Source organism: Accipiter gentilis, chromosome 19 (genome assembly GCF_929443795.1).
Source record: "Accipiter gentilis chromosome 19, bAccGen1.1, whole genome shotgun sequence".
Taxonomy (NCBI): domain Eukaryota; kingdom Metazoa; phylum Chordata; class Aves; order Accipitriformes; family Accipitridae; genus Astur; species Astur gentilis.
Window position 1 is genome coordinate 27,109,423 of NC_064898.1, and position 12,667 is coordinate 27,122,089.

General features: G+C 48.5%; 1 protein-coding gene across 1 annotated transcript in view; it reads left to right on the forward strand.

Annotated features, from left to right (window-relative positions):
- Positions 1-6,414: 6,414 nt before the first annotated feature.
- Positions 6,415-12,667, forward strand: part of PGM2L1 (phosphoglucomutase 2 like 1) — a 41,009-nt gene continuing 34,756 nt past the window's right edge. Inside the window, exons 1-2 of the mRNA XM_049823093.1 lie at positions 6,415-6,500; positions 6,595-6,801. Of these exons, the coding sequence (XP_049679050.1) occupies positions 6,691-6,801 (111 nt within the window). The 5' untranslated portion in view covers positions 6,415-6,500; positions 6,595-6,690. The remainder of the gene's footprint in view (positions 6,501-6,594; positions 6,802-12,667) is intronic.

Here is a 12,667-nt window from a genome sequence, read left to right on the forward strand (position 1 = left end):
GCTGCACTGTTTTTCACTCACAGCCCTCCGTCAAGCAGTGCTGGGCACCTAATCCAGACAAGTCTTGCCCGCTCTTGCCTAACCCAGATAAGTCATTTTACAAGATTTTTTTTTTTAAAGCATACAATGGAAAAATGCAGTGTTCAGGAGACTTTGGTGTTCTGAGCCTCTGTGCAGAGCACCATCTCCTTTCCCTGGTGTCCGGTACCATGGTGACCTGCATGTGCGATGGCACAGCTAGTCGTGTGCGCTCCCAAATTGGCACCGAGAGCTGCCAAATTAATTAGCGGAGGAGCCCTCAGCAGGCAGAATCTGGGTTTGGGGGCTACATTGGACCCTCTCTACATGAGACATGGCCCTGGCCTCCTTTGCACCGCAGCTGTTCCAGCAACGCAGGTCTGTCTGGCTCCTCTTTTCCTGCTCATTTTTTTCCTTTTCCTCCACCGTTCTCATACAGGTGAGAGGAAAGGGAGACCTGGGGTCAGTCCAGCTGAAGGATGATCTGCACGTGCTGGCAATAAGCTATAGCGATGTTATCAAAGGTCTGGTCATAAAATAACTGTTGGGACTGTGCAATCATGGGACAGTTCAGTTCAGCCTGACTGCCCTAGGGGTACCTACAAAACCTGCACCATATGGTAAGAAAAAGCAGCATTTCTTAATAAAGACCAAAGCATCATTTATTTTTCCTGACAATCAGGAAATCCCAGACACCCAGGATCTCATGTACTCTCCTTGCAGAAAGTTTTCAGTACAAATTTTCTCAGTTCCACACAACTTACCTTGTACTTTGGGATTGAGAGGATAAATTGGGGTGAAAAGCCTGGTCCATACTTCTTTCTTGTTCTCTCATCAGAGGAAATGGACCCATCACATCTCTTTTCTGCAGATGGATGTGGCTGGTGGACAACTGCTCAGCAGAACACGCGTGTGGGCTATTAATACCGAGAGGGGAGGATTAAAAATAACCAGGTCTGTGTTTGGTTTCTGGTTTGCAAAGGACAGGCATTGATATACGAGGGGACTGGTGACCGAAGCCAGCTTCCCTGGGGTGCTGAGGCCCCAGCAAGCGGGAAGCACTGAAATTTCCCCCAGTGAAACAGCAGCCCTGGAAGGAGCCCATGCCCCGATCTAAGGGAGGATGTGGAGAGCTGGATCAGTGCCTACTCCAGAGGGGTGCTGGGGACGGGGATGCTCACTGTGGCTTTCCCACACCTACTCCTGGTACACTAGCCCACTCTGCTACTCGGCCTCAGCAAATACCATCACCCCTACACGCAGTAGTTGATTAAGACCTAGGTTAAATGCTTAGTCACCAGAGCCTATAAAATGGTTTTTATCAGCTAGGACAAAAGATTAGGGTGGGAAGAGGTGATGAGCCTGAGTTTCTCTCCGCTTGCTCGCTCAGGGCTGCTGCCTCGGACACATGCCCGCTGGCAGAATTGGACTTGTAGTGTGTTTTTGGCTCCAAGCTGCCCGTTATGAAAGATCTCATCATCAGCATTTGCCGGCTGCGGTGGGGCCCGCAAACTGGAAAGCTGAGACTGTGGCGATGGTGAGGAGAGCTGCTCTTTGCCCTCTCTTTGGGCTGAGAGCAGAGGTTTTTCCAGCAGCTCTGAGTTGCATGTTACATACTGCTTTTAAAGCATAGGTATTTAGGGTGTTATGCTCCTGAGGAAGCCAAGGAGTGTGTTGTCAGTGCAGGGGGCTGCAGGATCAGGCCTTCCCAGGGCTGACATCGTGAAGCGCCAAGCCAGCGGCAGCTGCAGAATTTGGAAGCCATTTCCTAATCCTGGTGGTCCCTGCTGCATCCTTCCCACCTTGCCAGCGTGCTCCCTTTCTTCATGCTCTGCCTGCAGAGCGCCTGCGCTTCTTCAGGACAAAGCACTTCATCTGCTTTGACCCCAGATCAGATTAAAAATGGCATTCAGGCCCAAAAAGGCAACCGCCTCTCCCCATGCAGCATTGTTATCAACTGGCAGGGATGTTATTACTGGATGCGTTTAGAGTTGCACTGCCTTTCTGGCAACACGCTACTCTGAGAGAGGGAAATGAAGGAATGGGAGTCGCTGTGTTATTACCAGGTAACCCAAGAGACACAGGAGAACAGGGTGTTCAGGATACATAAATAATAAAACAAAAGTTGTGTTGCACAGCGAGGGCATGCATAGTGCCTTCTGAGAGGCTCGGCAGCGAGCTGCAAGGATGCACTGGGTTCATCCAGCATGGCCCCGGCTCACTGCAGAAACCAGGGGCAGAAAACCAACCTGGAATATCATGGGAGCCCTGGGCCGTTTGCAGGCGATCCGGAATAAACTGTGTGCGGTAAAATTGCCATGGAAACACTGTACCGGCTGGGTTCAGCCCCGAGGCTCTCCAGCGCAGGGCTGGACAGAGCTGTGCTATCGACAGAGCTAATCTGGTTTCTTGTGGGTGAGGATTTGGTCTGCGGTACCAGATCACTAAGGATGCTCATGTGACTGTAAGATGTTTTTAATTCTGATGTGCGGTGACATCACAGTGTGCTTAGCCCTTCTTTTGCGGAAAAACCCATTAAACACATTGGTAAGAACAAAATATGTGCATCACTGTTCAGGGGTCTGATACTGAGACACTGCAAACCCAACGCTGCCAGGAGGACAGGTACATTTAACCATGTAAAGGAGAATGGATATGCTCTTTACCCCTGCACGGCATAAACGCAAATCCCAAACAAGAGCTATGTGTTATTAACTTACATGCTTTTGTTTAGAGGAAAACTCATGTTAGGGGCACAGACAGTTACCTGCCATTTCATAGTTGCAATTATGCTGCATGTGGGAGCTCTGGGTTTCATAACAGCGGCAGAGAGAGCAGGGCCTTTCCCTGAAAGCAGCAGCAATGCATGCACACAGTCATACATATGCATATGTGGATGCACATGCTCGTTTTGGCTAGGAAGAAGTCATTCCCCCCCCCCCCCCCCCCCCCCCAGCTGAGCCCCGCCATGGTCCCCACTGGCTCTGGCAGCTCCCAGCACACGAGCCGGCGGCTGCCAGCAGCCTGTCAGCCCTTCTCCTCCTAGCCTGGCTCGTATTCATCGCTGGCACTGTGGCCTCTCCCATGGGTTTTAGCCCCCAGACTGTTTGCTGCTGCTCAGTTTGATCTGAGCATGCTGTGCCTCAATTAGGCGAAATGATATGTGAGGTTGAAAACTTAGAAATGTTGGCTTTCCTTCACTTGCAGATTAAATTCCTATTTTCTGGCTTTCCTCCACAGCCATAAGGACTGGAAATTTTGTCGTTAGTAACAGATGATGAATATAGAGATTTCTGCTGGCAACATGTATGGCCAGTGAGTGTGGGGAGGCTCTGCAATCACCCCAAAGTGCCCCGGAGAGCCGTGATTTGCCAGGTCCCAGTGCAGCGCAGTCCAGAGTCATACCAGCTTCTTTGCTATTGCTCTCTGCGACAGCACGAAAGCAGATGGGACTCAGTTTAACTTTCCTGTAGCAACATAATCAGCTTTAAAAATTCTTCTGGTGCTGATTAATCCTCAAATACATTGGACTTAGTTGTCATCTCCCATGAGGTCAGTGTTTTCTCCAGGCCAACACAGCAAATCTCCATAAGCATGATCTAAGCCATATCACCTATAATCTTTTTATATGATTGCCCTGCTCTGGAGTTGCTCGGGCTGCCTGGCATCTGCGATATGTACTGTGGTGCCTCGGAGCTAGTTAACCAATGTCCTCTCACAGGGAAATATTTGGAAGCCAGATTGTCACTCTCTGACTCTGGATACATTGGCAAGAACCCGTGAAGTTTCAAACCCTCCACGCTGTGGTTATTCCTGGTAAAGACATAACAGGAGGAAGCTTTTATTCTCTATGAGGCTGTTTTAGCTGTTCTTCAGGGAAATAATCATGGAGGAGCACTGACATCTGAGAGAATGATAATTCTCCTATCTAGATATCTGAAGGGAAAACCCTGCTTTTAGTCATGGCTATGTAGCTGAACGCTGATAACACAGGGTGTGGGCACAGCTGCTGCTGTCCTGCATGAAACCACTTAATGAGGTTCAAGCTTTCATGTACAGAAAAGAGCCTGCCTGCTCTTCAGAAGAATTTAAAGCTTTCATTAAGCACATAGGGAAAAAAAAGGCAAGAATTGAAGCATTTGAAGTATGAAGTTTCCTTTTAATATCTCTTACTGCCTTTCCAAATAGCTACAGAGTTTTTGTAAGAAACGCTCTTTGGAGAGGTATTTAACACGGCCATTGCCCTTTTTTGAGGGGAAAACAAAGGTTTTATGGGCTGGAGCTCCTATTATGCTGGGCTCTGGTCTCCTTTCCTTGAAGGCAAAACACAAAGGAGGAGAAAAGAGCAGCAAAGGTATGAAAAGCAGGTGCTGTGCCTCTTGCCGACTCTCAGATGCAAATTCACTGCAGGAGTCACCCTTGTCAACTATTCTGAGATCTGGAGAAATGTGCTAGCATCTCGCTGTTTGGGACATGGTTTTAATCAGACTGCTGGGCTCAGGATGGCATCAGCACTGCTACAGATGCCACCTCTTTATGTGGAGATGTACAAGAAAGAGAAAAAATAAGGACGGGAGAGGAAGCAACATGGGGGGTAGGTGGCAATGGGTACAGAAGTCCATGGGGTGAAGCCAGAACTGGTGGGAAGTGTGGAGCTGCGTAGTCCTGCTCACAGGTTGGGCTGGCAGGGCCACCTCTGACTCGTGGTCCTGCAAGGCCCACCACATGGCAGCTCTGGTTATAGGGCCCTTCCCTACTGTCCTGCAGGCTCACTCCTTCTCCGAGCATCAGTACCAAAGGATGGATCCCCCAAATCCATCTGGAGATGGGAATATCCCACTCACTCACTGTTTGAGTCCTCTATTATGCCTGATTTCCTCACTCTAGCTTTATCAGTCTCCAGACTCTTCTCCTTCTATACCAGAAACAGCCTTAGGAGAGTCCTTTAGTGATAACAGAGCACTTATGTTGACTTACTTCCTTCTTATCTTTATCTTCTGTTGACTTCTGTCAGTAATTTACTGTAATAGACCAATTTAAAGGTTCATTTCCCCACACCCAAGTCAGACCTCTGGACTGGAGAATTTGTTTATGTCTGCAGCCAAGAAAGAGGTCCCTTCAGGACGCTGACTTGTGAGCTTTGAAGGGGAGAGGTATTAAACTGAGATTTCTAAGCTTTCTTATGATGGACGATTCCCTTCTGTATTTACAGTTTTCAACAACATCCTTTGCTACACTGCTTGGGTACCCCAAACTGCCTCCCCACATCTTTGCCATCCCTCCATTGCATCTTCCTCTGCATTCAGTCTCTCTTTCCACCTCCCCCAGGAGCCTGTGCCGCCCACAGCCCTGGTATTTTGTTCCTCCCTTCACGTCCAGCGTCCCCCGGGCAGCAGTCCCACTGCCCTCTGCCCACCTTCCTGAAGGCTCGCATCCCTCTGCAGTGCCTGCTGTCACTATGGCAACCTCTGCGAGGATGCTCTGCAGGATGAGGATGCGCTGTGGGATGAGGATGCGCTGCGGGATGTGGTCACTGCCGCGGCCTTCTGCTCGGGGACAGACGATTCAATTAGAACCGAAGCAGCTTGGGGAGGGGAGATGGGGGGGTTATGATTTTCCTCCTAACGGCAACTGAATTGCTGCTGAAGCCCGTCTGGAAGCGCTTCTGAACAACGAGCTCATCCCCGGGGGTTGCGCCATTTCTGTTATCCTTTCAGAGGGAACAGATGATGCACTTGGCAGCATGAAGGCTGCCTCGCAGGCTGAAGGAGGAGGACAACCAGGGAGGTTGTTAGCTTTTCCTCATACAGATCACCCAGGAGGCAGAGAGCGCCTGTTTAGGGGGGTGATAAGAGACACACTGTACATTTTTTTTTTTCTGCATCAAGCTAAAGGAGAGAGCCTCCACCCAGCCCTCTTTGCCTCTACCCTGACCCTGCTCAGGCCTCCTGAGGGCCAGGCGCTCTATGACACTGATGGCCGACGGCTGCCCGCCCGTGGGGCCGGTACCGCCACCCCGGGGAGCCCGGGGCGAGGGCAGGACGGAGCCAGGCTCTCTCCTGAGGGGAGAGACGCGGCTACGGGAGAGGGTGTTCGGCGGGAGAAGCCGGGCCCCCCGCAGCCGGGCCGACTGAGGGAAGCCAAGCCGCTGCCCCCTCAGCCCTGTCCGCTTCCCCTCACCCTGAGGCGAACTAGGCGCGCCGCAAGGCCTGCCGGGAGTCGTAGTTCCTCCCCCGCCCGTCAGCCCCTCTCCTCTGCAGTCGCGGCTGCGCTCGGACTACATTTCCCGTCATGCAATGCCGCCCGGCCCGGCCGCCTTGGAGTGGTCGAGGCGTGATTGGCGGAGCCGCGGCGCGGGGGCGGGGCCGCGGCGTTGTTGTCGAGCGGCGGCTGGCGGGCGGTGCTTGGGCGCGGCGGGAGGGCGGGCGTCCGGACCGCTGTCGGCTGAGGCGGCGATCGCCGTTACTCGGCGTTGAGCTGAGGTAAACAGCGGCCGCGGCGGGGAGCACCGGGCGCCCATCCCCTCTGCTGAGGCACCGGCCCGCCTCGCCTCCTCTCGCTCTTCCCTTCCCTCAGGCGATGCGCGGTGCCGCGGCGGGAGTCGCGAAGTGAAGAAGCGAAGCCGCCGCCGCCGTCGTCGTTGTCCCGCGTTTCCACCCCGCGACCGCCGACATGGGCGAGTGCGGAGCCCCCGGGGACGTCAACTCCAACGTCCTCATCGCCCGCAGCACCGGCGACGCGCAGCTCGACAAGGCGGTGTGGCAGTGGCTGAGCTGGGACAAGGTGGGTGTGTGGCGGGGAACGGAGGCGGCGGGAACAGCCCCCTCCCACCCCACCAGCCCCGGTGGGGGCTTCTCCGCCTTCCCAAGGTTGTTTTGTCATCGGTCCCGTCGCGTATGCCCTCTGCTTCGTCTGCTTCCCATCCTGCCCGGTGCTTTCTCCCTCCCCGGGGTCCGCCGCGTTCCCTCGGCAGGGCCCTTTCCCCGCCCCCCCCGGGGGTTGGGGGTGGCAGGTGCCCTTCGAAAAAATAGCAGTCTGGATCCGGCCAGATCCCCGAAGGCAGCCGTGACTGAGAAATTCTTAAGCTGTCGGAGGGGGAAGGCGATGTATGCGGCCATCCAGGGGCTGTACCTGACGATGGGATGGTATGATGTCATCCTGCTGGCACATGGAGTACGGCACCTGCTTCGTGTTGCCACCGCTTCTTCATTAAGACAGAAACGTGCATCTTGTGAAATGGGATTTAAGGAAGGACTATTTGATGGTTTAAAATGCAGCTAGGGTCAAATGGCGTAATTTAGCTTTACTTAGCTTCCTGAATTTAACACTCTCCCCAGGAAAGAAACAGGCTCCAGAGGTCTAAGTTCTGGCATGCTCCTTTCCTTTTCAGCTCCAGCAGGGTGTGAAGAGGACTGCAGGCTTGGGTTAGTTCTGATTAAACCATCCAAAGCACATTTGGGGCCATAATAATACGGTATTGGAGGTTATTTTGCTGAACTCGTTGTTGAAAGGGTTACTTTCTTTTCAGCTGGTTTATCCAAACATCATGGCCTGTGCTTTAAAAAAAACACAACATCTTGGAGTTGGGGGAGGGTAAGCTACCAGTGGTTTAGGTTTCTGTCTGTGGCTTCTTTCTTTTTTTTTTTTTTCTTTTCACTCTAATGAGAGTGATTGTCAATGTGTTTATACTGTTTCCTCTTTAGTTTCATCTTGTCAGGATCAAAGCAGGAGCGCTACAAGTAAATTCTATGTGATGGCCCTTGGATGAGCTTTCTGCTACTTGGAAATAGGCTCTTTTCTTTCATTTTTGTAGGACTTGACACTTGCACTCTGCACATTCTATGCTCAGAGCTGCTGTTGTGAAACTATCTGGGAATAGTAGCATGGGGGAGGGAAGGAGTCGAAAAGGGAAATAACATTCCTGATAATACCCTTCATAACCCAGATTGAACTCCAGTAAATGGTTTTGGGGTTTTTATATAACCTCTTGTTAGTGTATTGAAAGGTGTTTGTTTGGGTTTTTTTTAACAGATTAATAAATGCTTATCCTAAAAATGTATGAAGTAGGAGAACTTACACTTTTTAATGTTAAGGTTACTGGGGAAAAATATTTTGATTAATACCAGCAACAGTGAAATATTACTGTTTCTATAGCTCCTTCTGAGGCCAAAATTAACTGATAAAATATGAACTGAAGAGTCAGTTTGATTGCACCTGTTTACCCTTACTTCCTGAGGTGATAATCATGACCTTTTCTACAAGGCTGCTTGAACTTAATACTTTGAGAGATTTCAGAGAGAGTTCCTGTGAATTTTGAAAACTCAAAATCACCTGGAGAAGGCGGACTCAGTGCTCCTGCAGGACTTGGGGCTGCACAGGTGGTTCAGAAGCACTTGCAGTTGCTCTGTTGAGGATGTAAACAAAAGAAGTGAAGGTGTTGTGGGATGGGAAGGCGAGGAGAAACCAGCAAGTACGACATGAGGAGGGATTATTTGTCTGATGCTCTCGTATTTCACCAGAAACCTAGGAAATGAGTTCTCTGTAGGTTTGCTGCTTATCAAGCAGCTTGACAAGGAGCTGTCTCTGTCTTGCCCCTTCCCCACCCCCCAGCTTCCTGAGCCATAGGGACTTTTGCTGCCTCTGATCAAGGAAAAAAATCTATGCACTACATTCACAGCTGTATTTAGCTGTGGAGAGCTTTTGTCCTCTAACTTAATTGAAAATTACTTGCTGCTGTAATTAATTCTGAGTTGTGCTATTCATCCTTTTTGATTTGGGTATATATGGTAACCTCTTCTAAAACTGTAACTGATTACAGGCTGGGGGGTGTGTGGGTGGAGGGGACCTGACTATATGATGATCTTTCTGCTTTCCTCCTTTCTCTCAGCAGTTTTGTGCATCTTTATTAATGCTTCTAACAACAGACTTAAAGGAAGCTCACTAACTAAATCTCCCTCCTTTTCCATTCTCTTGCCTTAATTGCTGTGTGTTTACTTTTGTCTTTGAGACAGGCTTGGAGGCAGAAGGCACCCGCCTTTTGTTTGGTCCTCATTGGTAAACTATGTGAACAATTAGTTATAGTTCTCTATTTTCTCCATTTAATTTCTCTTCATCCACTAACTTTCCTATTGTACTTCCACATCTGCCTTGAGTCTCCTAAAGGAGTCTGGCTTGTGTAGAAAGCTGTGATCAGAGCAGTTGTCTCCAAGAAAGCTGCTTCTCTTTAGAGCAAATGTTACAATTTTGGACCTTGGTTGCAGTAATGATTTTATGTGCTTGTCTTAAATGGCTTTATAAAGTGGCAAGAATGTGCCATGCAGAGTGCGGCACGAAAATGAGGTGTGCTCAGTACAGTAGCTGAGGGTTTGTTGTATGTGGCAGCAGAGGAGGTTTTGGTGTAAGTCTGAGAGTCAGATACTGGCTCAGCAGCTAGTGGGAGAGAACAGTATGATCAAGATCCTGATCTACTTAATCAAAAGCCTGGTTCCAAAGAAAGGTTCACAGCTTTGCCTGAAAGTTGGAGTAGATAACAGGTACCCTCTTGCTTTCCCACAGTAAGTCCTCACTCTGTAAAAATGAAGCCTAAGCTCAAGCTGTTGGCTGCTGGTTTATTAATTAGCCCTGTAGGATGGCTGACAAGACTCCTCTGGGCATGCTCAGTGTAGTGTAGCTTTGCCCATCTTCTATAAAGATACGGAGGAGTGTTTGTACACAAACTGTTCCTGGGCTGTGGTTGTTGTGGCGGAGTGTACCTGGGAGAAGGGGATGTTTTATGGTTATTACAAAGGCACTGTTAGAACACCACACGGGGAGAAAAACTCCAATTAGTTCTCCAGGAGCTGTTTATGCAGGCCCCTTTCACTGTACTCTCATTTTATTTTACTAATTCACAGACTCATTGTCAGTGCACAGATGTAGCATGGATAGCTTCCTACTTGCTAACAAGGTGGCTTGGTTGGTTTTAGGGCTTTTTTGGAGTGCTCCTCAGTGTCCTCTTAATTTTTGTGACTTGTAAGATGTGTTTCAAGGGGCAATGGACTTGGTAGTTAAAGACCAATAACCTGCTCTTGCCATTCAACTTGCAATAGTTTTTACTTATTAAGACTTCTAAGTGAATTTTTAAGAATAAAAATGGGAAAATAAAGTCTAGGAATTGGCCACAAGTGAGAAGGTAAGTTCTTCAAAATTACATGTATGCATTGCAAGCTCTAACATTAAAACATGGAAGATAAAATGGTGAATTATTGAAATAGTTCATTCTGGGTCGAGTGAGGCACAAAACCTGTCTTGATACAACTAACGCTACTGAGCATGTAAACAACTTTGTGAAATGGGGGAAGCTTTGAAATAACCCAAGTGCTGTGCTTTAGTGCCTGTTCTAATTCATTAAAGTACATTAAGTCCATCAGGCTAGTCTTGAAACTTATACGTCATGGCATTACTGCCTGTATTGATAAACTGTATTGCTGTTTGTTGTCATGGAGGCGCAAAAGGGTATCGCTCTTCTGTGTTTACACACTAACTTTTGGATATCAGAAATAAGACTTGAGCATTGGCTTGCTTTGTATAATTTGGAACTTCCCTTTGCTAGGTACCTCGGAGTTTGTACATGTAAATATTCTGTGTGGTGTAGGATCTTTTGTGGTTTTTTAACTGCTGGTCTACACATATTTGGTTGGTTTAATGATTTAAGTGTTTTGAGAAATGAATGGTTCTTATTCTGCATCAGATCATAATGAGAGAATTGCAGAAAGAAGGTAGTCCCACCCTTCCTCACTGTTGTACTTCCCCCTTGCTACCTGCCTGAGCTAGAACAATATTCATGCAGTTGTTTAGGGAATGGATCCAGGGTGGTGGGGGGAAGGGAGTGGATTTGTTATTGATCAGACTCACTGCAGCTGCATAAATGTTATTTTTTTCCTGACACAAGAAAGGAGCCAGCATGTTAGTGGGAGCAGTCTGGGAAGCTGTGAATGGCCTCCTTCAGCAGCAGTGAGCTATAAAGCATTACTACAGTAAGTGTCAATCCAGTTCATTTAAAAAGACATGTGGAATTGGTTGTAAAAAAAAAAAAAAGAGGGCAGTTAAGTAAGGTTTTTTGTTTCTTGTTTTGTATTGGGCCAATATAAAAGAGGTGGCTTGTCTGCTGGCCTGTGCAGCTGGCTCCTGGGGAGCCCTGCAGCACCCAGCCCTGGTGCCTTCCACCCACCCAGGTTCCTATGTGCAGCCCTCAGATTTATTCATAGGTACCCTTTAGGTATGTATATTTATATATGTGTGCATATCACATTCATATATACACACACTTATTTAAAGATGCATAAATACAAGGAAACAAGGACAGCAAGGAACAACCCCAAAAGGTTACCAAAAAAGACAGCACAGACTGGAAGAACCAGCCAGTGGGTTCACGAATCAGAAACTTTGAGGAACTTTATGTACTTAAGATGGGTGTTGGGGAGGGTACTCTGTTCATGGCTGTGGGGATTCTCTAGCTGCTGGTAGGGCTGTAGAGGGGTACAGAGATGGAGGGTGGTGATGAGGTTACTTTTGTCTGTGGCTGTGGGGAGCTTCTGTAAGACAATGACAGGGTATGGAGGTGGAGGAATACAGAGCTGGTGGGTGATGTGGAGATCCCTTTGTCCTTAGCTGTGTGGAGCTTCCAGATACCTGTAGCTCCATAATGGGGTGTGGATGTGGAGGGTGGTAGGGTACAGAGATGGTTGGTGGTGTGGTGCTCCCTTTGTCTATGGCTGATGGGCTTCTAGCTACCTGTGGGACCATAATGGGGTGTGGAGATGGAGGGATGGTGTGGAAATCCTTTTGTCCTTAGCTGTGGGGAGCTTCCAGCTGCCTGTAGGACCATGACAGAATTTGCAGAATGTAGGTGGGTGGTGTTCAGAGATCCCTTTGTCCTCAGCTGTGGGGAGCTTCCAGCTGTATGTAGGTCCATGATGCTTGTACAGGCTGGGGCTGTGTGTTTCCTTATTCTTAGGTCAATGTCCTTGTAGAAAGGTGCAGCGCGCTCTGGCTGAGTAGTGGAGCCTCTGGTCTGGTTATGTCCACATCTGGGTCTGCAGCTGTCAAAGAGGTGTACATGTACCCCAAGTGGGTTGTCAGAGACAAGGGGTGTTCTGTAGGGAAACTTCTGCCTCTCAAGTACAGTACCTACAGCCATATGTAGAGGCTGTGATTTGCTCTACCATCACCTTTACCTCTCCCACTGTGGTAACTAGTCTGAGTAACTGCTTGCCTGCAGTTAGCCAACTGATTTTAACATAAAAATGTTGGTGTGGTTGCTGACTAGAAAACAAGCCTTTCTTGCTTCACAAGAGGAAATAACCTACAATTTTCAAGAAATTGTAAATGAGATCTTGATGCAGGTGCCACTGCTGGTCTTAAGTTGTATATATAAGGTGACTAGCTATGCCATGGACAATGCTCCATTTCTCTTCATTAGGAGTTCCTACAAATAGATACTCTGGTGTGTTTGCATCTTAGGAACTGACCTTGACTTTATTTGAAAAAAAAAAAAAGCTTAAAACAATTGCTGATTAAAAACCAAAGGCTGGCTGGCAAAGCTTGATGCACTTAATTTGTGGCTGTTAAATTTGCTGAATTCTAAGCAAATTTGAGACTTATTGTTTTC